This window comes from Pungitius pungitius, chromosome 17, assembly GCF_949316345.1.
Source record: "Pungitius pungitius chromosome 17, fPunPun2.1, whole genome shotgun sequence".
Taxonomy (NCBI): Eukaryota; Metazoa; Chordata; class Actinopteri; order Perciformes; family Gasterosteidae; genus Pungitius; species Pungitius pungitius.
The window spans coordinates 10,493,204-10,516,767 of record NC_084916.1 but is presented as its reverse complement, the minus strand read 5'-3'; the positions used below and the strand labels follow the sequence as shown (position 1 = coordinate 10,516,767).

The following is a 23,564-nucleotide window of genomic DNA, read 5'->3' as shown; positions in this document are numbered from 1 at the left end:
CCATTTTTTCAACAATTCTTTTGAGACACATTTGGTTCCAAGATCTCAATAAGTATGAAATCTGATTGTTGTCTCCTTTGAAAGAAACCAATACTTGTGGAGCCTCAAAACAGGTTTTTGTAAAACGCCTGCATAGAAATATAAAGTGAGGCCATTGTCTCTTTCTGTAAAACCCATCATGTTATTGGTAAAATAAATACACGCTTTACAGGGTTTTGTGTGTGCTGAACAACTATCAATCCCATCGTAACCTCCTAATGCCACTTCTACAAAGCTAGATGAAACACAGAGCAGATTGTTTAATAGCAGATTTGAGATGCAGTAGAGCTGCAACGCCTCCAGGCTGCGCAGATAAGTGTTTACATATTATTCGCTCCCTTCATTTTGCATAATTGAATGCATCAATTCTAAGTATATGAAAAAAAAAGAAGAAAAAAACATTAAATGCTTGTAATACACACCTTCTGTCACGTGATGTCACCGAGACCACAGGAGGATGAACCCAACATAGATTATTGTCATTGTTGTGGTATCGCCCTCTGCTGTCGGACAGAGTACCGCACATTTGTGAAAGTAAATGTTTTAATTATGTCATTGGATGGGATCACTGAGCCAAAGTATGAATGATGATGTTTTATTATAATTTCTTTGATAAAAGAAACAGATCACAGTACAACATGCATACATTCCTTAGAGGTGAAAATAAAACAGATGTATGGATTTATGAAACATGGCATCATTATTGAACAGGCTGGTTAGGCTTTTTACGAATTTGAGAATTGCAAAACATACTATATGAACAAATGTTTGTGTAGAAAGTATTTTGAAAGGGGTAACACATTCATTACGAATATTCAATGACCGTAACAAAGTTGCCTACATTCAATAAATGGAGTGCTCTGTTTTTAGCCGTTAGTCCATCTCATAAACAACCCTTAGCCATTCTCACTTTTTCATTCATTCATGAAGAACTAAGAAATGGCATTATGGACTCCCCCACGATTTGAAAAGGAAAATATTAATAATTTGTATTAATTATACGAAACATAAATATAACAATAATTGGTTCCAATAAAAGTGCGATTTAGAAGAGTATTTTAACACTGAGGAGTTTATAAACTATACAATAGAAATAAAATAAAATATCAGATGGACAAACATACGGTAATAATAACAATAAAGTTGTCAGAAAATAATTTCAACAGAAGACACTCAAGAGGCAGAAATCGTGTGACATGATAAAACTATACATATTTTATATTAAATTTAAAACAATTAAGATTTACAGCATGTACACATTCATATCCTTACATTTCTGTGCTTCTGTTGCCCAGCGTGGAAAATGGAAAGGGGTAGAGTCAAAACTTTGGATTAACCCTAAAAATAGCCCCATTGAGCTTATAACACACGTATGTACAAGAGGTCCATAACTACAAAAGCATTCAAAGACATTACATTTTGGCACCAGGCACAGAATTGAATTGACATTAAAATTACTAGCTAAAACCACCCAAGAAAAATAACTGACTAATCTTGCCCCCAAATGTCATTCCCACAACATGAGAAAGCAGTAATTATGCATTTAAACTTACTTTTAAATGAATGATGTTACATTTAGCATAATTGTTATTGGAAGCAAAAGAGTGGAGGGCAGGGGAGTTGAGTGGCAGGGTTTACCCCAACAGGAAGATATACGGTGTTTATTTCTGTCAAAAGACAATCTGTTGCTAATCCTGAGTGCTAGAAGTAAACACGAACTTGAAAATATACGCAAAACCAAGATTTGGGAGGGGCCGACGATGACCTATCAAATCTGCAGCTTTTGGCATTTTGATTCGTTTTTATGTCAAATATATACATTCTCTTACCTCGTTCACAATAGCAACATTAGCATCTAAACGATTTGACTGACTTTAATAGATTTATGGCTCTCCTTTGTTAACTGGCAGCTACCATACAGTCATGACCAGTCATGACCAATCATAGCCTGCCAACTTTTCCTGAGACAGGGTAAGGTACAAGAACCTTTAACTTTGGGGTGAGAGGGACGGGCATCATTGAGGGGGTTGGGTTGTTTTTTTGTCAGTAGACGACTTGGCTCTAAGAAAGGCATTAAGAAAGTGCAAAGGGCAGTCCCACCCCCTACACCTCATTGATGCTGCGCTCAGAGGGCCTGAAGTTGACAGAGGTGGACGACGACATGTAGAAGGATTGGGTTTTGCGATTGAGACGGGCACGTTTGGTGGCCACGCACAGGCTGCGCTTGCTGGAGGTGATGATTTCTGTAATGAACTTTTTGCAGTCTACACAGATCTCCATGGTGACCCAGTCCTCGGTTAGCTCCTTGGGCAGCTCAGGCTCATCCAGTGACTGCCCATCGTTGCTGCTGTGCTTTGACAACCTGAGGACAGAAACGTATAATGACTTGTAAAGTTTGACATTTCCTCAGTATGTGAAAAGAGATGAGAGTTCTACAGCAACGTACCTGCGAACACTTCTGCGTAGGCTACTTCGACTGTGTGCCGACCCAAATGGGTGCTTCTCTGGTACAGCAGGGCCAGACGCTCCACTTGCCTCTTCTTTAGCCATAGCACTCGGGCCCAGAGCATAGATGGGAAGGGTGGAGTAGGGCTTTGATGGCAGCCGCATCTGAGGAAAAAAAGGAAAATACATATAGATTTTCTTTAAATGTAGTTTAATGAGGGGGAAGAAATGTGTTTAATTTAAATCAACAGCCACGTACCTTTCTAGAGCACGGGGAACACACAGGCCTGGAGAAGACACAAATGAGCCTTATGTTGAACATGAACTGAATCTTTAAAAACAGCACTTGACAGATTTACTTTCTCCTTTTAAACCAGATCTTTTTATTCCAAACATTCTAGTGTACCTTTCAGTCTGTGGCCTAAAGCAGAGGTGAGAAGCAGGCTAAATAAAGGGTTCTATGAACCTCACTTTTATAACTCCACACCCCCAAATTGTTTTTTGTTTTCCAAACGTCCCTCAGGAACCACAAAAAGCTTGATTTGCTATAAACAGTAGCACTCCTAACGCCTGACAAGATTCATTTTTGTCTGATTTTTTAAATCATAATTCACAGGGGACATTGCAAAAATACATCAAAGCCAAGTCACACTCCTCAATGCGAGTAAACAGACTTGGAGTTCCCCTTTCAGTTGTGTAGTACTGGTAATATTGATTGAGTTTACCTTTTGCAGAACTGGCAGGTGTAGGACCAGGTAAAGAGAGAGAACCTTTTGGTCCGACAGGAAAAGCAAACCTAGAAAGGCAAGTGTGGGGTGTAGAACGTATGAGGTACATGGCATTTGTCGTATTTGAATGACTGAAGAAAATGTTTCATTCGCTGTGAGAATGAAACTACTAGATGTGGTGTTTACCTTTCCTTTCTTGAGGGCAGTGTAGATTTCTTTGTACTGCTGAAACTTCTCCAGTTCTGCCTTGACCAGAACCTGCCTGATGTGCATCACCTCCTCCACCGTCAGAGCCAGACACTCCGCTGGGTAGCAGAACTCCTCCTGTAGCAAACAGACACATAATGAACCCCAGCAAACTACCTGTACGTATGCAGATCAACGGAACCTGCTGCCAGTGAGACACCCATTGCAAACCAAAGACATGCGATGCCAGGGTGAAGGTGGCTACACTGATCTTATATGTTCTCTGTGAACCCCAAATTAAGCTTCTACCGATATGACACTGACAATGGACGGAAAATGCACAGCACGCTGGTGATGTAAGATGCACGTCATGCTGGTGGTCCACAGCTTTCGCAATCAATTTACTTGCTTAAATTATTTTTCCAAGCTGGACATCTAGCTCATTGTGGCAGGTTTCTCTTTTGAAACACTGAGTTTATTTTTGACTTTACATGACTGTTTTGTAGCCATTGTCAGGCTTCCAATTTGCTAGTGGATCCCCATCAGGGTGCATGCTGCAGTAGCCTGGAGATTTGTGGCATAGCTGGTAGCCTATTCCTCTATTGAACACCTTAACACAGAGCCAATGTCAAAGTTATAGCTCAGGGAAGCTCTTCACCAATCATTTAATGCTACTCCTCCAGTTGGCTTGGATTAGAAATCGTGAGACTCCGTTGTAAATATTCCCTGGTTGTTTCTCATCAGCACTTTTTTTAACCCTTCTCAGAGACGTTTTCAGAATGCTGCAAATCTCCCATTCACACAAACGGTCAGGATAGAAAAGTCCTGTTCATCTAAACCCAGGTCCCGTTCATCTAAAACCAGTCTATTGAAATTCCCACATAGTTCTCCAAACAGGGTTATGTGCCTTTGAAGATATGCAATAGCAGTGACATACCGGGCCCTGAGCACCGCTGGCGGCTTCAACCTGACCAGCAGAGAGAGGGAACAGGACATTTAAACAGGTGGGACCTTATATTCCACAAGCTTCAACTAGGCTTAATAAAATTCAACACTTGAACTTTAATTGATTAGATGATATGAGAAGAGTTCAATGAAATGGCAGCATTCATAACTGATGACTACAGAATCACTACCGGTTACTAGGTCTGATGCAGACCTACATCTTCATATAACAAGTGGCCCTGGAAAGACCGGCAAAATTAAATCAGTTCACCCTCGAGTCCGAATGGATGTTTGTCACTTTTGTAGAATTTTCCTCCAGACATTGCGGAGATATCTTGTTGACGAGAATGGGACTAATGCACATCAAAAATAAACTCTAAAACTCTGTTGATGGTGATGGACAGATGTATAGAAGGTTACCAGGTTACCTTTGCCCTGGGATCCGCCATCATCTGCAGCATTATATGAAACAGGAAATGATGGAAAGTAAGTCTTTGGTATGCGAGAAACATTTTGATTGTATAGAATGGCAACCAGAGAAAGAGGGGAAAATGCAACAAAAATCTTCCTGTCTTAAATCTACTAGATAAAAACAACCCTTATGTGAAAGGCAAAATATGTTCTGGAATTTAAAAAAAGGTAAATAAACATGGCTTCAGGTTATGAAAAGAGTTTTATTTTTATCATTTAATTGTTGAGTAGGAGAACTAATTGAGCGGCTTTTGATACCTCAATGTCCCCCCAAAAAAGTTTATTTATTTATTTTAAGAGCCGTCTCACACAGGGCTTTATACGCTTCTTTCTGTTGGTGGTTTAAACCAGGGCCCTTGGTCTGGCACAAGGGGTCTGCAATTTGAACTAACAAAGTGGTGTGAATGAACCAATTTCTTCTGAATTCCTTTCATACAGCGGCCTGTCTTGTGTTTTTCAATTATATTCATCAACCTCACTGGAATCACACGACCGGTCCGGAGTTACTCAGAGAACCAGTGACCTCATGGGAGACGAATGACCGGTCACAGGACGGGAGTAAATTCAACAGATATATTGTGTCGTACCCAGTGTTTGTGGATTTAGAGTCCGTTCGAATAGTAGTGTTAATAAGTTGTTGTTCTACTGACAATTAAAATATATTATGGCTGCACTTTATACTCATTCAGTAGAATCTCCTTGAGTTATAATATTTTTTGACTGATAAGAGAATAGTCTTAGTACTACCAATAAGGAATATAATTGACCATCTTAGATTAACAACCTGATTTAAGTGTTCATTTAATTATGCACACAATCTGTGGATATTGCAAGCTCCGTCCTCTACTTTTGAGTCTTGAGGCTGTAAAGGTTAATCAAACGGAGGAAACTGCTAGAATTTACATACCAAAGACTTGGTCTGTCTGGAAGGAGGTACAAAAGGGCGGACATTTGTGGGGGTCTCCTTCTCGATTGAGTGCCGCCTCGGTGGAGACCGACGCTCGTTTGAATGTGGGGTTGCAGACACAGGCCGCAACTTTGGAGGAACTGGACACATGGGACAAAAAAAAAAATGGATTATGACAACAATTCAGACAGAACGTAATATATTCTATTATGTTGCAGGTAGGGGTTTACCCTTCTTCTCTCCGACAGACACTGGGGACAAAGATGTGGACATACTGGAGCTGCTCTGTGTGGTGTCCTCCTGTCAACCAAAAGATTACATTACAATTAGTGACACGTGATACAGAGATCTTTCAATTATTTTTGTCAATTTAGTTTTTTAATCTGTTCTTGTAGAAACATGGATACTATCAATATTTTTCAAGACACTTAATTGAAATCCAATTCAGTAGGTGATGATTGTTTTATTAGAACAGATAATAGGAGTGAGACATCTTACGTCAGATTCTGAGCCGTCCAACTCAGCCAGTGTGGGTGCTTTGAGCACCCTCTTCCTCTGGCTAAGTTGCTGGGCGGAGTCTTGATTGGGTTCCAGCAGGGAGCTACTGTCCAGAAACTGGGTGCTGACAGCCAATTTCCTGAGTGCATCAGGGGTGTCTGTGGGTGAAAAGAAACAATTTAACTGCTGTCCCAAGTGAACAGTAAACTCTTATGAATCATCCCCCTCACGTAACAGCCGGCCATCATGCCACTATTGTTTTGACCAAGATGACCAAGAAGATGATGACCAAGATAATCTCCTACTGCATGCTTATATTGCTTTGATTGATGTTTTCTTCAATCATTTTTTTTTTTTTAAATCACACCACTGACACAAGCTCTTATTTACCTGAGCTGCGAAATAATTCCTGAGGAGTGCTGATGCTTTTCCCTGCACCTGCAAAGGAGTCATGGGAATACAACCATGAGCAGGACCACTTATATTCCTATTTTTCATTCCGAAACCATCATTGTACCACAGGGAGGACTGTGGTACAAGCATTTGTCAGGTGTTAATTGAAGAGATGCCGTGTGTGTTGTGGGAAGCACAGAGGGAGAGGTAAGTGAAGGGGGAGCAGAGAACGACGAGGAGTGCAGCCACAGTGCTAAAGGTTACTCCCATACATCCATCTGGATTATGGTCATTCTGTGACACTGCAGTGACACATTGTTGGACGGTCATCTGCCGTTCAACTTTTCAACAGCATTATAGAATTTGTCATATCTGTCAGTGAGGGTGGATTAGGGTGACAAGCAGGGCAGAGTGATGATCTGTAATCCCCCCCCCCTCTCTCCCCGCTGGGTCCGTCTCAGTGACTATCCTTCATCACCTAGACCATAGACAGTCCCCTGTGAGGAACTACCATATCCAAGGCCCTCTGTCAACAGAAATTACAACGGGACTAAAAATAGATTACGCCTTTTTTTTTTCTACCTCACATCAAGGAGCATGGTGACCATTTCACAGTTTGACGTTAAGTTTTCGTAAAGCTACAATATAGGCGACTGTAGTGTGTCATACACACACACACACACACACACACCTGTACAGCACAAGCACAAAACAATAAAAGGAGTGTGTGTGTTTAAATAAAAGAGAAGCAGGGACTAACCCTAAAAGAAACACAGGGTGCAACAATAGGAACACAAAAGATGACATGAAACTTTACCTGATGAGTCAAAGCTGTAAGACATGCTAAGAGGTCGCATGACTGAGATATGCCCAGGTTTGAAATTAAGGAAATGGAAGCAAATGGGGGGAAGAGAGATCCATGAGAGTTTAAGTCATCACATATTGTCTTAGATTACAAATGTTATGTTTAGGAACAACTTTTACAGCTTCCCATATGCATTATTGTGTAAGCACTGCTACACACTACCTTCCTAAATACCGTTACAAATGGAGTCTTGCGTTAACAACATAGAAGCGCTGAACCGTACGGACTGACAAAATATTTGCTGTTTCTATCTGATTAAAGCCTTAAATGGTTTTGGATCATATTATCCAATTGGCTAATTATAAGTGCTGCATACCCAAAGGATCATCTACCTCCGTGCACTGCTTGCTTTTACAAAACTAACATCAAAGAGCATCCTTACATACAGGATTTGTATTTTCCAAACACAAAGAACTTTCAAGGCTCGAGAGTTCCCCTCTCGGTAAGCAGATGTTTGTGAGCTCAAGGCTCACTGCTGTGGTCAAAGCGACCCTTGTTGTCAACACTGAATTCAGAAAAACCATTAGAATATCTAGATGTGCAATTATTGGCGGCCTACCGAGGCGGTTTCTGCGGATCATGTCCGGTGAAACCGGCCTGAGTTTTCTTTCAGCTTTGATGCCCTCTAGCAGTCGCTCGTGGAGGCTCCGCGGTCGGACCGGGTGGGGTTTCAGTTTGCGGGCTGCAACCTGTCAGGACAACCACCACACGGAGTGAGTACCCGGCAAAAGAGGGACTGTTTTCAAAACTATTTTCAATCTTTTTTTTTTCTCAGCAAATAACTCCCTAACCAGCAAAAATAAAATAGCATTTGAGAGTTTTCAGCAGTTTATGGTTGCATTGATGATAGGAATCGTGGTTTATCAAATTATTTACCCAACTTTAGTAATTATACATGACATTATTATTTAAAATTATAATAAATAAAATCAATAAAAATGAGCATGTACCCCTGGTTACCCCAAATTGAGATTGCTCTGCATTCAGTCATCAAACTCTTCCATTAGTGTAAGTTTAACCTTTGTTATTGTTGAAAATACCACAATGTGATTATGGATGCGGATGAGAAACTATGTTCCCATGATCCACACCCTGTCATTTTGCATGTTCTGTGAATGCCAGTGTGCAAGTAAAACAGAGTTGTTTGCCAAACTAGCTTAAATATATTTTTTAAATTTTCACAGGAGTCCCTCTCTAAATGTTGATGAACTTAATAGTGGAAAAACATCTTATATTGTTTAATGATTATGGTAAAAAATAAAACAGTAAGGTTACTTTGTAGATTTCTGTCACTATGTTCTACTCACGGGGTTGAGAGGGGGTCTTGACCTGATGAATTCAAGAATGATGTCATGAGCACTCTTCTTTAACCTTGGTGGGATGTCTCCTTTGACCTGAAATGACATCGTTAAATTTGATGAGGGTTTTGTTGATGTTTTTTTTTTTTAATACTTGCACTGGACAGTTAAACCTGCAGAGAAATTTAACCCGTTTGTAAACACAAAAAAAGGGTTTCATTGAAATACTTACCATGACTTTCCGCAGCTTATAGCGTTTGGAGCGGATATCGTCCATCAGCATTTCGTACGGCGTGAGCTGGTATTCAATGGCTAATGGGTTGTACTGCCGCTCCTGAACCTTCTTTAATTTAACACCATCTCGTAGATCACGCATCACCTGCACCCAGAATCGTGCCTGGTGACAAAAAATAAAAAATGTCATAATAATTACGGCAGTCCGTAAATGATGTGATTGAGAGTTAGAAAAGACCCTGACTTTTACCCAATCTGCATTTTGCAGCTCATCGAGGTCTTGGATGGGTTGCTCTCGAGTCCCACCTTCCATTTTCCGAAGGTTCTAGCCAAGAAAAGACATCAAAAGCAGAACAAAAATCATTAAAAGGTTTGGCTGAGCAATGGCTGAAATCAAGCCACGGTCACTGGCAAGATGCCCATATTGTCAAAGTCTTGTTAATTCGTGAATTTATGTTGTTTCACATAAGCAATTCTATATTGCTTCTATAGTCTCATTCGCATATTGAAGGTGTACCAGAGGAGAAAAATAGAAAACATCCCTGCAGAGTCCAACTAGTTGAAAGTTCTGGGTGAGCAGATTAAATGTCAAACAGGGCAATGCAAAGGAGCGCTCGCCTTGTTGTCTGCCACATATCACAAGTGTAGATATTGTAAACAGTCATTATGCTGCCGTACTATTTGAGGTAACTGAAGTCATGACTTTGCACTAAGTCATGACAAAGTTGCTGCCCTCATTTTGGCATATTACAGGGTGCTGTAAAGATCTATAAATAGAATATCATTTTCAGATTAAAGACAGAGAAGCCCCCCAAAAAAAGAAAAGCCCCACACATCTTTTCATCCACACCTGGGTTTACTGAAACACCCTCATTCTTCCTACGTCTAACCTTTTTAAACCCTCTTCTATACCATGACAACGACCTGTAGCTCACCAACACCTTTCACAGCAGAAAACAGCTTTGGTTCATTTCCAGATGGGCAGAGAAGACAACAGTGAGAGGAACTAAAAGAGAGACTCATTGACTAGCCTGCTAATTTGTAAGCATGTGCGATGGTGTATGGTTACAGATTAGTGTATCCAGGGACATTGAGTGCAACAGGGAGGGCAAAGCTGCCCTCGTAGCAATGGGGGTCCCCTCCTGTAAGCTTCTTACATGTAACAAGGTTAAACTTGATTCTGTAATCATATATTACATAAGGTTGTTTGCATGACGAATACCTCATGCAGAAGACAAAGCCAGGACACAGTTTGAGGCAAAGCTACTCTGTCTGGCTGTGGAGAAAAGTCACGTGGCTAGATCTTGTTTCAATGGAAACAAAGTTGTACTATGATTACCTTCAAGTTTTTTTTAAAAGACGAGGGCAAATGTTTTCACCCACGAGCTCTTCACTACATTTTTATGAAAATGGTTATCCATTCAAATGTAAATTGCTTAACCAAAGTGTGATAACATTCTTTGCTGAAATGAGACCAATGATATGGCCTATAATATCTGCGCCTTCTCAAGCTGCTAATGAGCTTTTCCGTATTGCATTTGTCCATTTTTCCCGTGCTGACTGCATTGAATGACGATGATTTATGACTGAAATTAAAAGGAACAAATTTCAGCACATCTTGATAGACAGTTGGTAAATAGTCTGAAACACGCCATCTCTGAGCAGCTGTATAGAGAATCCTGCAGATCAAATTAGTCCATCATGAATACTCTAGTACAGAATTACATGAATGAAATAAATGCCAAAAACAGCAAGTCATACTATGTCCATAAACAGTTAAGCCTTGCCAAATAGACAAACAATGACACCTGTAACCATCACCATGATGTATTAATTCTCTGAAAATCACACACACACACACCATTGTTCGCTTACCTCTTTGGCATTCTTGATCTTCTCCAGAAAGGTTTTTAGTTCTCTGGTCTCAGCATAAAGAGCCCGACACACAGCCTGGTAATGACTCGAGGCGTCAGATGAGTTGGGCAGGTGGGAAGAACATAGCTTTAGTGGAGAGAATGAAAGGTATTGGGTTATATTCAGGAGGTACTTCAAACCCCTGTGAGAGGCATTTTGTGAAATTGGGATATAAAATATATTGAATTATAGAGGGAGAAAGATATTACGCAAGATTAATATATATATATATATATATATATATATGCACCTACAACTGAGCACTTATTGTAAGTCGCTTTGGATATTAAAGCATCAGCTAAATGACATGTAACGTAATATTTTTGACGATCTCATATAGGTAATGCAAAGGAATTGGTTTTATCACCGACATTTTGAGTTAAGTGTACAGAACACATGTTTTACATCTCTTAGCGTTCAAGCATGCTAGCAACAGCTGATTAGCACTAAACAAATAACAGCAGATGCTGATGGGAATGTTTAGTTTTGCAGGTATCAGTAAACGTTTTGATCAAAAATATTTTGTGAATTATCATCTTAGTGATGATTATTAATCATTCTAATGATAGTCAATCATTTAGTTTCACACTAGCCATAAAGCATACATGCCCCTACGGATCCCAACACAGCACGATAATAATACTTCCATCAGGACCAAAAGTTATGTCTACAGACAAACTGAACCGGTTCTGCCAGTTCTCGGTACATTGGCTGACTAGTATCAACCAAGCGTCATTTACATTTCTGACCCTCACGGCATTTTCCAGCGATTATAAGGATGATAAAGGCCATCTGGCAGAGCAATGTCGCCGCTGTCGAATTATCTCCAGTTCCGCAAAAGAAGGAAACCAGACGAGCGACATGTTTTAATATTCTCACGCAGGGCGTGGCTCGCCACAGGAATGTCGGACGGTCTTCTGTCTCGGTAATTGAAGGGAAATTCACACAGCTGAGCAGGGAGTCTCTGCTTCAACTACAGATGCATCGGTTGTTTTTACAGTTTATGCTAAAATGAATGATTTGTGTCAGGCACACCTCATGTGTAGCAAAGACAATTGTAGGTTCGCTAAACACTCTTTAGATATTTGAACAGACTGTCATGGTTTGGACATTCAATGTTTTATTGAAGAGCCACTCCTGGGAACGAGTACAAGCCACTCAGCAAATTCAAAGTCTCGCCATTTCCATGTTAGTGGGAGGTTTCTCAAGCGAGTCCTGTCCTATTTCATTAACCTCAATCTTTTGCCGTGCCCTCATCAATCCAACCGCCCTCTGACAGAGCAGCCGAGAGCAGAGTGAAGGAACGCCGTCGGTCAGGAATGTGCGGTAATCTACTCCAGCTACGTCATACCGCCATATGGCAGTTTACAACCAAGAGAATGATTGTTGGAGGAATTAGGAGTCAGGCAAGGAAAGACACACAACAGCAGCAAACAGACATGGTGGACATGTTACACACCGGGTTCATTATATAGAACGGACTGTGAAAGTTTCTAGACCTATGCCCCTGAATACCAGCAGGATTACACAGCTGTAATTGCCGGTCTTATATTCACAAGCTGCTGGTTTTCAGCATGACTGTGCCCACTAGGGACATGATCCATGATGTGGATGCACTGCTTTACTAAGATCAAATATGAAAGTGGCATGAAAAGGGGAAATATTCAAAGCAAAAGGGGTAGCTGTATATTTAATATGCATAATATGACTTTGATCATGAGTCTGTTCTTCAGCCTGTTCCTTTGCAGCATGACAATCGCAAAATGTTAGGAGAGTGTGAGGATACTTGCGTTGAAATTGCATCTCACTGCACTTATCTCTGAGGTATTTGTATCTTTCACCAGCTTTTAACAGGAAAAATAAAAATAAAGGTTTCATGAGTTGTTATGGAATCCAGCAACCTACTGCGATGAGGTCTTGATAGCTGCGAATGCTGGAGACAGAGCCAGGGTTGGTGGCAGAGACGGGCTCCTCTTCCTTCTCCTCTCCTCCTTCCTCTCCCTCCTCACACTCATCTTCCTCCTCTGTGGCTTCGTAGCCTTCGTCAGGACAGGGGTCACTCTGGTTTTTTTCGGCGTTTGTCATCAGGTCAATGAGGCGCTCCAACGGAGGGCTGAGTTCCCGCTCCTCGTTTTCTTTGAGGCCATAGTCCAAAGCTTTGTAAATCATGATACCCAATGAGTCAATGACCTGTGGGACAAATAGGACAGGACAGTACATTACTATTACTACATTACTGTACTGGAACATAAAATCCATTTAACAGACCTAAAAAAGAAAAAAGAAAAAAGATTTGCTTTTGACAGAAAACAAACAAAAAGTGGGGATTGGGAATTATAATAAAGACTGACATCTATGGTCGCCACAATATCACCTCATTTCCTCTTTAGCTAGATACAAAAGAGAAAAAGAATAACTATTATATGTCAAAAACAACTTTGAATCTTTAACTCCATTCAGGACTGAAGATTGGGAGCTTTTTTAGTGCCTCTAAACATGTTGACAGCGATTGGTCGCTTGATGCTAACGTTGCTAATAGTGCAACCAACTACCCGCCATGTGAAAGCGGTGCTCCCATGGACAGGTAGAAGATCTTAGCAAAGCTACGATACCAACGCACACATAATCAACGTTACGCCACTATATCTCTATATAAATAAATAGTTGTTTGCTGCAATTTTAAATTTCTATAACTTAGAAATAAGAAGGTACATTTGAACTGAATTTGATATAAAAAGGAATAATTCCCAATGTTCCCAGGTACATCCCATTCTGTAATCCTGAAAGAAAATATGATGTATCTTACCCTTTCCTAGTTTCTAGATGAGTATTATGGTTCCCTTAATTGAGCATATATAGCTTTAAACAAGGGATTTGGGTCAGTGTTACTGACCCGACTCACGGTACAAGGTTTTCACAATATTTGGACACAAACTGCCTGCTACAATGTACTGTATTCTCAAAGCTATTTTTTAATTTGCTTTATAGACGTAATAAAATGAGCTAAAGGCACGGTGCGCTGTGAGTCATCACTGCACTGTGTGTTTTATCCCGGAAAGGAATGAGGATGCATTGTTTTATTTCGACACCTCCCTTTTCAGACTGTGCCGATGTGGGTGGGGCTGGTGCACTTGGCTGTGAAGCGTAGCTCACAAAAGGGGAGGGTGTTGACTGAGCATGTTTGGGATAATTGACAGCAGCAACAAGAGGAAAACCATTTCATAACCAACATGACAAATAGCGCTAAAGCAACACCCTTGGGTTTGACTCAACACACCAAGAATATTCCTATAGATTTGTTTTTTGACATTGATCTTCCTTTAATGCACCATTTCTCATCTCATATTGTTTTTTCTAAACAGTGAAAATAAGAGAATTTTCAAAATGAAATTGCTATGCACTTTTAAAATCCAATTTTCTAACAATAAACTTTTAATCTAATTATTTAGATTTGTTTCATGGTCTTTTACGGTTATCGTTTATCAAACATCTGTGTGCAGTTCATAATCCTGTTCCAGGGCTAAAATAAATATCCTAGTCCTTCGTGTCTCATTATGTAACTTTATAATCCAGCCGTACGACAACATGCGCTGGAGAGGGCGAGATGTTAAGAACGGCTGGAGCAGCAGAGGGCCATTCCTGGTCCACGGGGACGTACAGATCTACATTGGACCAGGAATAGTAAACTAACAAGTGAGGAAAATCCTCTTGTGTAATTAGAGCAATTGCATTATTCTAGATTTCAAATTAAAGAGCATTTGCTATACTTTCCAGGCTTGGGTAAATTGTTTGAATCCATTTTCCATGCATAAACTCTGGTTTAACGGGAGAGCACAGAAAATATCAGTTTCACATAATTAACCAAAAACACTCAACATTAATCTGGTTCCACTGCTGGGTTTCAGGCACAGGAAATTGCCTACATTTTCAAATGATTTCTGAAATTTCCAAAAACAGGTTGTTTTAAACTTCAGAATCTCCTTTTCACATCAAGACTCTCAGACATATTGAGGATTGATGACAAACAAGAAGAGAATTTGACTTTACTTTGACTCACTCCAAATAAGCACAAGTAGCTAAACGAACAACTATGATGTCAAATGAAAAAAATCCCTATTATTAGTGCCCATCATTTTCCTCTAAAACATGACCTGTAAATATGTCAACAAAATGAAGTGCAGCAGTTCCACTTAAAAATGGGTCAAGCGGTCACGGATGTTAAGAAAAACAACAACAAAAGAAAGAGGGGAACATAATTAAACAAATCTGATTAGATTTTGGGCCAAACAGCTTCAATTTGGAAACTTGTGAACAGAAATGTTGTCTCTGAAGAGGCTAAAACTTTATTTTTTGGGCATCTTTACCAGTTGCTTGAAAAAAAAAAAAGTTAAATAAATTAACCAACTAGCTTTGATAAACTGCCATTTTAATTGATGCGAGTCAAAATGAAACACAAAACAACCCTAAAAACAAGACTAGGTTGAAAAATAGGCATATATAAAATATAATACGCATCCTTGTATAAACTGGCTCAACAAGCAGTGCAACCGGAGCTTCCACGATGCAGAAACCAGTGAGTCGACCACTACGCAGACGGGCAAAGAAAGAATCATTTGTGGGAACACTAATGGTGCTCTTTAACATAAACGCGGGAGAAAGGCAAACGTCCAGCTAATGTGCTGCTGTGTCTCTCAGCACACAGACTTTTGTATAGAAATATATACAACTACATTGAGCTTTTCAATAGGGTTACAACATCAAACTCAGCTGATCAACTGACATTCATCAGATTAGGGCAGGTCTACGAGACAAGATTAGTACCAAAAGTCACGGTTAGCCACATGCGCTTCATAAAAACTGATGAAAACCCTTAACACTATGTTCTTGCAGACTACAGCCACAGAACTGACAATTCTTTCCACACCGAGACCATCCGAGGTCACAAAACAGTCAGCTAAGCAGCCGCCAGCATTTGCAAAGCCATCACAAAAAACAGACGGTTACATAAGCAGAGCTAAAGCTAGAGATCTTCCCCTGCAAGAGCATACGCTCGGCTGCCTCCAGTCTGAAGCAACACTATTCATTGAATACCTCTTTTATGTTCAACTTGCATTCAGGAAAAGCCCCTCTGGATCAAACACCCATTACAGACATTACGTGTCATCATCTCAAGCTTTTATGGGGGAAAAAATAGGATACTAAAGACTAAAGAATATTGTATACAGAAGGGAATATCCATGTAAAATGTATTAGATGGGTTAGAGTGCAACAGATATTCATCAGCCGGTTCACATAAAATGACGTCATACTCCACAGGTGAGCGATAAAACGCAAACTTGGTTTTGGCAGAGGAAAAAATTAATAAATAAAAAGTATCTAAACACAAAAACTGGTGACAGGAGATCAGATAACTTGACTGACTGAGGTGGAGATTCAAGTCTTTTCTGAGGGCTGACTGGACCCAAAGAAAATTAGATAGATTTCTTCTTCCTTGTATATGAATAGAATACCCTGATGCAAAAACTACTGCGACAACTCAATAAATTGCATTCCTGTGGTTTTGGGATAGCTGTGAACATCCCTGTTTTGGCGGAAATTTAACCCTAGGGGGCAGCTTCACTTAAAATCCCCTTTTAAGTGAAGCTGAAAAAGAGAATACAAATTATTGATTTATTTGGATAAAAGCCGGCTACAACAATTAGGTCACTGGTAAATGTCAGGCATACTGGGATCAAACTGGGGGCCAGTTCATCCAGGCACTCAAAAGTCTGAACAGAACACTGAACAGACCCACAAGTATAATCGCCCAACTTGTAGTAATTCATTATCAAGAATATTGAGAAACTCTACTAAAAAATCAGTAATTGTGAATACATGACGCTTTTTCCTTTAGAAATGTGCAGTGTGACACTTGATGCCCCAGTTCAACCGGCTGCATCTCGGATGGCAGAACAGTTTAGTGCAAAAATATGCACTGCTGTGCAGAATCTGATCCCACTGCAAAATACATCTAACCTCCAAACATGTGGAAAGAGGATGAATGAGAATGATGACACACTCAATGTGGATCCCAAAAAGAACAGGTCTGTGAGTGAAGAACAGTATTAAGGGTACATAGTAGTTTGGAGAATGAGAAAATGAATCTTAAGACTACTTTCATTAACCGGCACTTGCTAACTACCTAGTCTTCAACTACTAGAATGCATCCAAGAGCCAAAGCTTTACTTTTTGCATGACCTCGGCACAAAATTGAGCAACAGTCAGACAAATTATTATTAATTATTTATATAAAGAAATAGTTTAGAAAAAGCCATAAAGATTTTCAATTGAGCAGGAGTAATACTAGTTTTAAAAAGGGGTTCCCAAAACAGGCTCTACAACATGGGGGACAATGCACTTTGGTCCAGCATCGTCAATTAAAAAAAAAGGGTCACAGTGAGTCTCTCTCATTCTGAAACGTTCATTTACTTTAGAAAATTGGGTCAGGCCAAAGTGAATTTATAGTCACAGTTAATGTTTAGAACATTCAATTATTTTCATCACATCAATGATATCACGCTCATAACAATTATGTTCACATGCTTTTAGCGAGGATAACCCATACAATGTTCACCAATAGGAAAGCACGGATTGCATTTTTCTTTAGTTGACTTCAATTTTCTTCAAGGCTTCAGACAAAAATCCTCTTCAAAACAGCTATCGAAGTATCTCACCAAATTGTGTGATGGAATGTGTCAGAATATAATTAAGGCCTGATTAAGTTGGTTTTTCCAAAAGGAGTTCAAGGCTGTTCCTTCTCGGCTTATTTTAGAATTCCAGTTGTGAAAAATTGCGAGTGTTTTTCACTTGTTCTGAAATGTTCCCAGCCGTCTTAACTCGAGCCCACTACCATCTTCACACCGAGGCCTCATATGGATCTCCACATCAGTACCGTTTTGTGACTTTGTGATCTCGCCAGGTTAACAACATCCGTCCATAGACAGACACACACATGAAGCCGTGTCTCACAACACTTTCTGTGGTAGTTCCTGCTAAAGTAGGTGTGGACCTCAAGTCTGATAATTAACACGAGAATTTCTGGACCAAAGTCAATGTCATTAGTTCTGTCTGTATTTGGTCATTAGCAAAATAGTGTAGGTTTTAGCTTCAAGGGAAGATTGCAAGAAAACTTTCATGGCATCCAAATAATTTCAGTAAACACAAAAATGGTGGACGGACCAACTGGGCCACTGAGTCGAAACGAGACAGACACGTTATTATCTCTTTGCTTAAGCTATCAATCCATGAGACTAAAAATAAACAAGAACAAAAAAACAAGGTGTGTCCTCAATGTTTTACCTTGTGGTCGATTCTGTGGGATAGTCATGCACAAACGACCATTAAGCAAGATTCCATTGACTTTTCCAATAAACCAACAAGGCAAACACACCCTGCTAATTCATAGTAAATATAAGGTTGCAAAAAGTAACTCAGTATCAACAAGCAAAATAAAGAATAAGATAAGAAGAATCAGGAAAGAGGCAGAACGGTCATCAGAGTAAGAGGAATTCTACTTCCAACTGTGTAAAGCCTGTGATCACAAGAACTGCAAGGCAAACATGAAAGGTGGTCAGACTGCTACGACTTGACAGAAGATTCGCGGTGCACTTAATCTATGTACATAAAGACTGGAGAGAGCCTTCTCCCGGGATAACACAGTGCACCTTGCTTACCCAAACAGAGACTAGACACACGGTCTCTTCATGTGGTTTTGGAGATCAATGTATAATGCATTTAATGAACAAAAAGAGAAGACGTCATGCTCTTCTTTTAAGTCCTCATCTGCATCAGAGTGCAGCAAACAAGTACTGGACAAAGTAGATGGGGCCCGTCGCATAGAAGACACTCCCACTCTATTGCATTTGCGCCGCTGGGACAAACACCTGAAAGGGTGTAATGCTCGTTGATACATTTGGACAAGTAACAATTTAATTGCATGTTGCTGGAGCAGCTCTACATCATCATTTTGATTGACACTCAAAGACTATTTTGACCAGTTGCAGATGAGAAAATATCCAACTCACAAGGAAATACTCGTCAGCAGCACCAATAACCAGTTAATGTTTATTTCAATGTCTCTTTGCATTGGTTCCACATAGATGTTTTTCTCAAAGTCAACAATTTGGCAACACAGTGGCAACACCAGCCTACTTGTGGTGCAATTGCACACTAGTAGATTCAGTGGTGGGAAAGCTGTAAAAATAGTTGCTAAATTTAGTTTTGTCATCACTAAATGATGAATGACAGATGGGGAGTGAAAACAAGACTGATAACGGAGATAACATTTCTTAACATTTAAAAAACAAAACAAGATTTTTGCTTAAAGAAGAACAATTATCTGAAACTGAACATGGCGTGATTAAGGAGACGGATGTGGAACTCACCTCTAGTGACGTTGCAGCCGGCTGGTATTTATCTGTAACGACAGAACATTGAAAGAGTTATTACACTCATTACCACTTGAGATACTGAATAGTGCACACACCTTCTGAATTATTTCTATTATTATGTTCTGTTCTGTATAATTATGTAGGACATCTAAAAAATCCTGAAAACACACCTCACACAGTGTTATAGGACATAAAATACTCAACTTGTGAGGAGATTTAAATGTAGGGAGAGCTTCAAAACTATTGTGAATAAATCATTATGTTTTCTATTCGGTAACTGCACACAGATTGCCCGAGGCAAACTGCGGTGTCAAAACATGCTGCTGCTGAATATGGTGACAGGATTGTCCCCTCATACTCTGGAGAAAGACCGTGCCATCTCTTCATTTCCAATAAAGCCTCTCTCAAAATAGAAAGCAAATAATAAGAACCTCAACCTTGATCGTGACCGTCCATGTAGACTTTAGGCCTTTTTTAAACAATACAACATGTCACAGGACAAGAAAAACCTGAAAACTCTCTCTCTCTCTCCCTTTTAAGACAAGAGAAAACAAAAAACAATCTGATCTCTTGTTCCGTAACTTGCATTCCCAAAACATCCGTATCTACGTCTCAAGAGCTCAAAAGTATGCACAGTAAGTCATTCCCATACTGAATAATTTCATACGCCAACTTCTGACAGCTAATCAGAGTGATTGAAACACAGGGTTACTGCTGGTAAGAGTAACATCTGGGGTGAAAGTACAAATAGGGAGATAGATGTGCAGACTTTGACACCTGTTCAGACTATGAAATTAGGTCAGTGCAGATAAATAAGACACCTTGGCCCAGATTCGTCATCGCTCTGAATGCTACTAGAAGTTGCATTTCCTTTTAAATTCCATCAATGGAGCCAGTGATTAAATCGTTTCCAACGAAATGGCACTACTCCGAAGTGTATGGCTGCATATGATTACTTTTTTTCCTGAACAGAGCTTGAGACAGAAAATACATGTTTCTCAGCTCGGTTCTAGTTAGGTCACTAGGAATTATAGCCAACAAACGGTAGGAAAAATAAATAAAGGGTCATCCACCAACGGTCATTTGAGTAACACTGGGCCCTCTGTTCGTCCCAGTCAAGGAGAGATCGCTTTGCCTCGGCCCTCGTCTCTCCTGGAGTGATTAAGTCACCGCGAGGCATATTTGGAGCAGTGTGCGGTGTCACCCAGACTATCCTATTCAGTGAAATATCAACCTCTGTAACAGCTGAAAAAGAGGGCTTCACATAAAGCCAAATAAAGACCTTAAATAAAACTCAAACCCCTTCAGTGACATAATTAACCAAATGTATTGTATAAATTACATTCCAGTTAAAATACTGAATGCAACAAATCAGCAAAAGAAAAAGCTCTTTACTGGTGTGAATCAATGGAACTCTTCAGGGTAAACAAGCATCTCTCTTATTTGGATCACAGGCCCTTCTCTTGGCACAGAATATATTCCTCCCAATGCTCAGTGAATTGACCCGACTGCAGCAGGAGTGTAGCGTATACATCTCTCATCAAGTGAGCCAAAAATACTTAAATGGGGCTCTGCATGGCTCAGTCGTCAAATTCTGTTTTCTATGCAACATAAAAATATACAGTCTTAATACAAGCAATAAGGAAAGGGGTGTGAAGTGTTGGTGGTCTGGGTGCTGGCCAAGTGATGCCACCTTGCCACTGACGCATGCACAGGCCATATGTGGATTGCATAAGCAATGCTTTTTTTATTTTTTTACACTGGCATAGAACCCTCTGAAACTGGACGCAGAGTTCCTGAAAGCTTAATAGTTCTCACGTCTCTCTCATCACCGGGCCTAATATGAATCAGGACAGGGCAGAGCTGCCCCAAAATAACCCAGCCACCAGATAGAGGAGAAGGAAAGGATTCTCCCCAATAATCTCCAAACTCATCGGCAGTCACACTGATGAAGTCGGATCATCCCGTTTAGGCTATTTTTTACAGCTTCATGAAGCAACGGCAGAATTGGATTACTCTGAGAGTGTGAAGTTTGCTCAATATGTCGAGATAAGGGAGAGCTGGTCTGCAGGGTTGGCAAGCAAGGGGGAGAGAGAGAGAGCGAGAGAGCGAGAGCGAGAATGGAGGGGTCAGGGGGGAAATGGGGATAATAGGTTCCCTGGAGAGATGGGATGTAACCTCAGTGCTCAAAGCATTGCTGAGCTGATGGCGACACCTGCTCTTACCCACGACCAACTTGATCTTTCACATATTCATGGAATGCAGTTCAAAAGCCATCACACCTGAACTGACGTTTACTTTTATTTGAGCCCCGGGTTTGGAGTCGTTCTGGCTTGAATCCTCAATATAAAGCTATGTATGCTTGACCATATAAAAATACGGTGGGCTTCAAGTCATTCGGTCTAGAATGATTTGCTATAATGTGCCAGTTTCTGCCCACGAGGCCAGACATATAGGTCTTCATCAGCTACAGCCATTAAAAGTGGATGCTCCCAATCAGTTTTTCAGTGTGCAGCTCATGTGCTTGCAAGTTATCGTCCACTGCTATATTTAATCAAATTGTCCTAAAAAAAGGTGTTTAGTTGGTGTTAAAAATAGATCACCCTTGGGTGCATGCATCTCTCACCAATCTGTGCTTTTAACCCGAATGTCACAACACAAATAGTGTTTTTTTTAGCAGCAATGTGAGTCATCGGCTTGGGGGTTTCTGGGCTTCGCTTTGTTTGTTTCTGGACCAACGCTGTCAACACAGCCGCTTCAATGAAGCAACAACATCCACCGTGTGTATGGTGTAAACATTAGACATTTTGTTGTGAGGAACGGGACCGTCTGTTAATAATTTAGACACAGCTTTCTTTGTCGCGTTGATTCCCTGCAGCTATGCGGCGATCTGTGATGTATTTTTTTTTAATTACCGCGTCGAGCGTCTGTAAACAAATCCCCCCACATGGCTGGAAGCAGACGGCCACACTAACGGCCTCTTTGTGGGGATGCTCCGTTCGTTTGGCCCTGCGAGACACGCGATGGAAAACAAGGCGTCACAGAGGGCTGTTTTGTCTTTGTCGTTTCAGCTGCGCAGCGGCTCAAACCCAGACGGAGCGTTTGAGTGGATCCCGATGTATATGTGATGGTCTTGGTTTTGGATTACCTGTGCAATCTCCGAAGGGCAGCTTCACGGTGCCGTCTCTCCCGATCCTCACATCCCCAGGTCCCTCAATTCTCCTCGGGTAATCGACTGCCGAACCAACGGCTGACTTGGAGCTTTTTCTCCTGCGTTTCTGCGCTAAAGTCCGACAGCACTGGTAACACACAGCCCAGGCCTGCTCCTCGTTAATCGGCTGGCTGTACAGCTTCAGGATGTCTTCCAGGGACACCTCCGCGGCTCCGTCGCCGCAGTCCATGTTCAGGTCCCCGGAGCTCAGCCCGGACGCGAAGTCCCGGAGAATTGTCGGCGAAGTCAACATCCCGTCGTCGGTCCCCGGTCGCTTAGCCATACTCACCTCATTATGCCCACGTCATTTAGAGAGATGGGGGGGGGGGGGTGAAAGAAGGGGGAAAAAGCGACCGTGAGAAATTAATTAACGTGTATAACCCCCGGAGTCTGTCCGCCCCGCAGCGGTTGAGCTCGGCTGTTTTCTCTCCGGTGAGAACGAGGAGCATCAACGGCTCAACGTGAGCGACAGCTAACTGACAGCGCAGCACGTTCCGCGTGGTCTCAGTGCCTGCCGAGTACACCGCGCGTGACTCGCTTGTCCATCGTCTTAAACTGAAAGCGGAAGTCGTCAATTTGTAGGCCGTAGAACTTCCGCCAACAGGTATGTGCGGTCGAAAGTCCCTCAAAAGTTTAGGTAAAAGGTTAAAGGGTACATTTTAATCTGGAAATGTAATGGTTTGGATTGTTGGACACAATGTACATTTAGTTTATTTGAAAACTCGTAAAAACTAAAAATATTATTTTACTACAGCAAACACTTGTACACTACCTGTATGTTTTTACAGTTTTACAGTAATATACCATTTCTTGCTGACTGAGATGTAGCTCCCAGTAATGTGGATATATTATATATTTTTACTAAATATTATTACCATTGCCTATTTATAATATAATGGTGAGAGCAGTGAGAGCTCACAGACTAAGTTGTTCTTCGTAGATGTATTTTATTCCATGGAATAAATGGCGGGGCATTTGTTCAGTCTTTTATGCTTGCGTAT

At 40.8% G+C, this 23,564-nt stretch overlaps 1 protein-coding gene across 11 annotated transcripts; it reads right to left on the bottom strand.

Annotated features, from left to right (window-relative positions):
- Positions 1-618: 618 nt before the first annotated feature.
- spire1a (spire-type actin nucleation factor 1a) lies at positions 619-23,117 on the bottom strand. Of its 11 annotated transcripts, none has more exons than XM_037474133.2 (20): positions 22,501-23,117; positions 19,347-19,378; positions 12,829-13,113; positions 10,885-11,010; positions 9,254-9,334; positions 9,008-9,172; positions 8,785-8,871; positions 8,037-8,166; positions 7,430-7,471; positions 6,610-6,657; positions 6,220-6,377; positions 5,952-6,021; positions 5,722-5,861; positions 4,772-4,795; positions 4,336-4,365; positions 3,399-3,536; positions 3,210-3,280; positions 2,744-2,771; positions 2,486-2,649; positions 619-2,401 (listed from the first exon to the last, which is right to left on the bottom strand). In XM_037474133.2, the coding sequence occupies exons 1-20, from the start codon at positions 22,844-22,846 to the stop codon at positions 2,143-2,145; spliced, it is 2,424 nt and encodes an 807-aa protein (XP_037330030.2). In that variant the 5' UTR covers positions 22,847-23,117; the 3' UTR covers positions 619-2,142. The 11 variants fall into 11 exon arrangements, with proteins under 11 accessions (XP_037330030.2, XP_037330031.2, XP_062414356.1 ...); XM_037474134.2 differs by having other exon boundaries at positions 9,260-9,334; positions 22,501-23,116; XM_062558372.1 differs by lacking the exon at positions 4,336-4,365.
- Between the last annotated feature and the right edge of the window lie 447 nt (positions 23,118-23,564).

Bases quoted from the DNA above. Each gene is read 5' to 3' on its own strand.
- spire1a (XM_037474133.2), bottom strand. From the start codon at position 22,846: ATGGCTAAGCGACCGGGGACCGACGACGGGATGTTGACTTCGCCGACA. The intron at 4,366-4,771 runs GTAACCTGGTAA...TCTGCTGGTCAG, and splicing joins TGGCGGATCCCAGGGCAAAG to GTTGAAGCCGCCAGCGGTGC. The intron at 2,402-2,485 runs GTACGTTGCTGT...TTCTGTCCTCAG, and splicing joins CTACGCAGAAGTGTTCGCAG to GTTGTCAAAGCACAGCAGCA.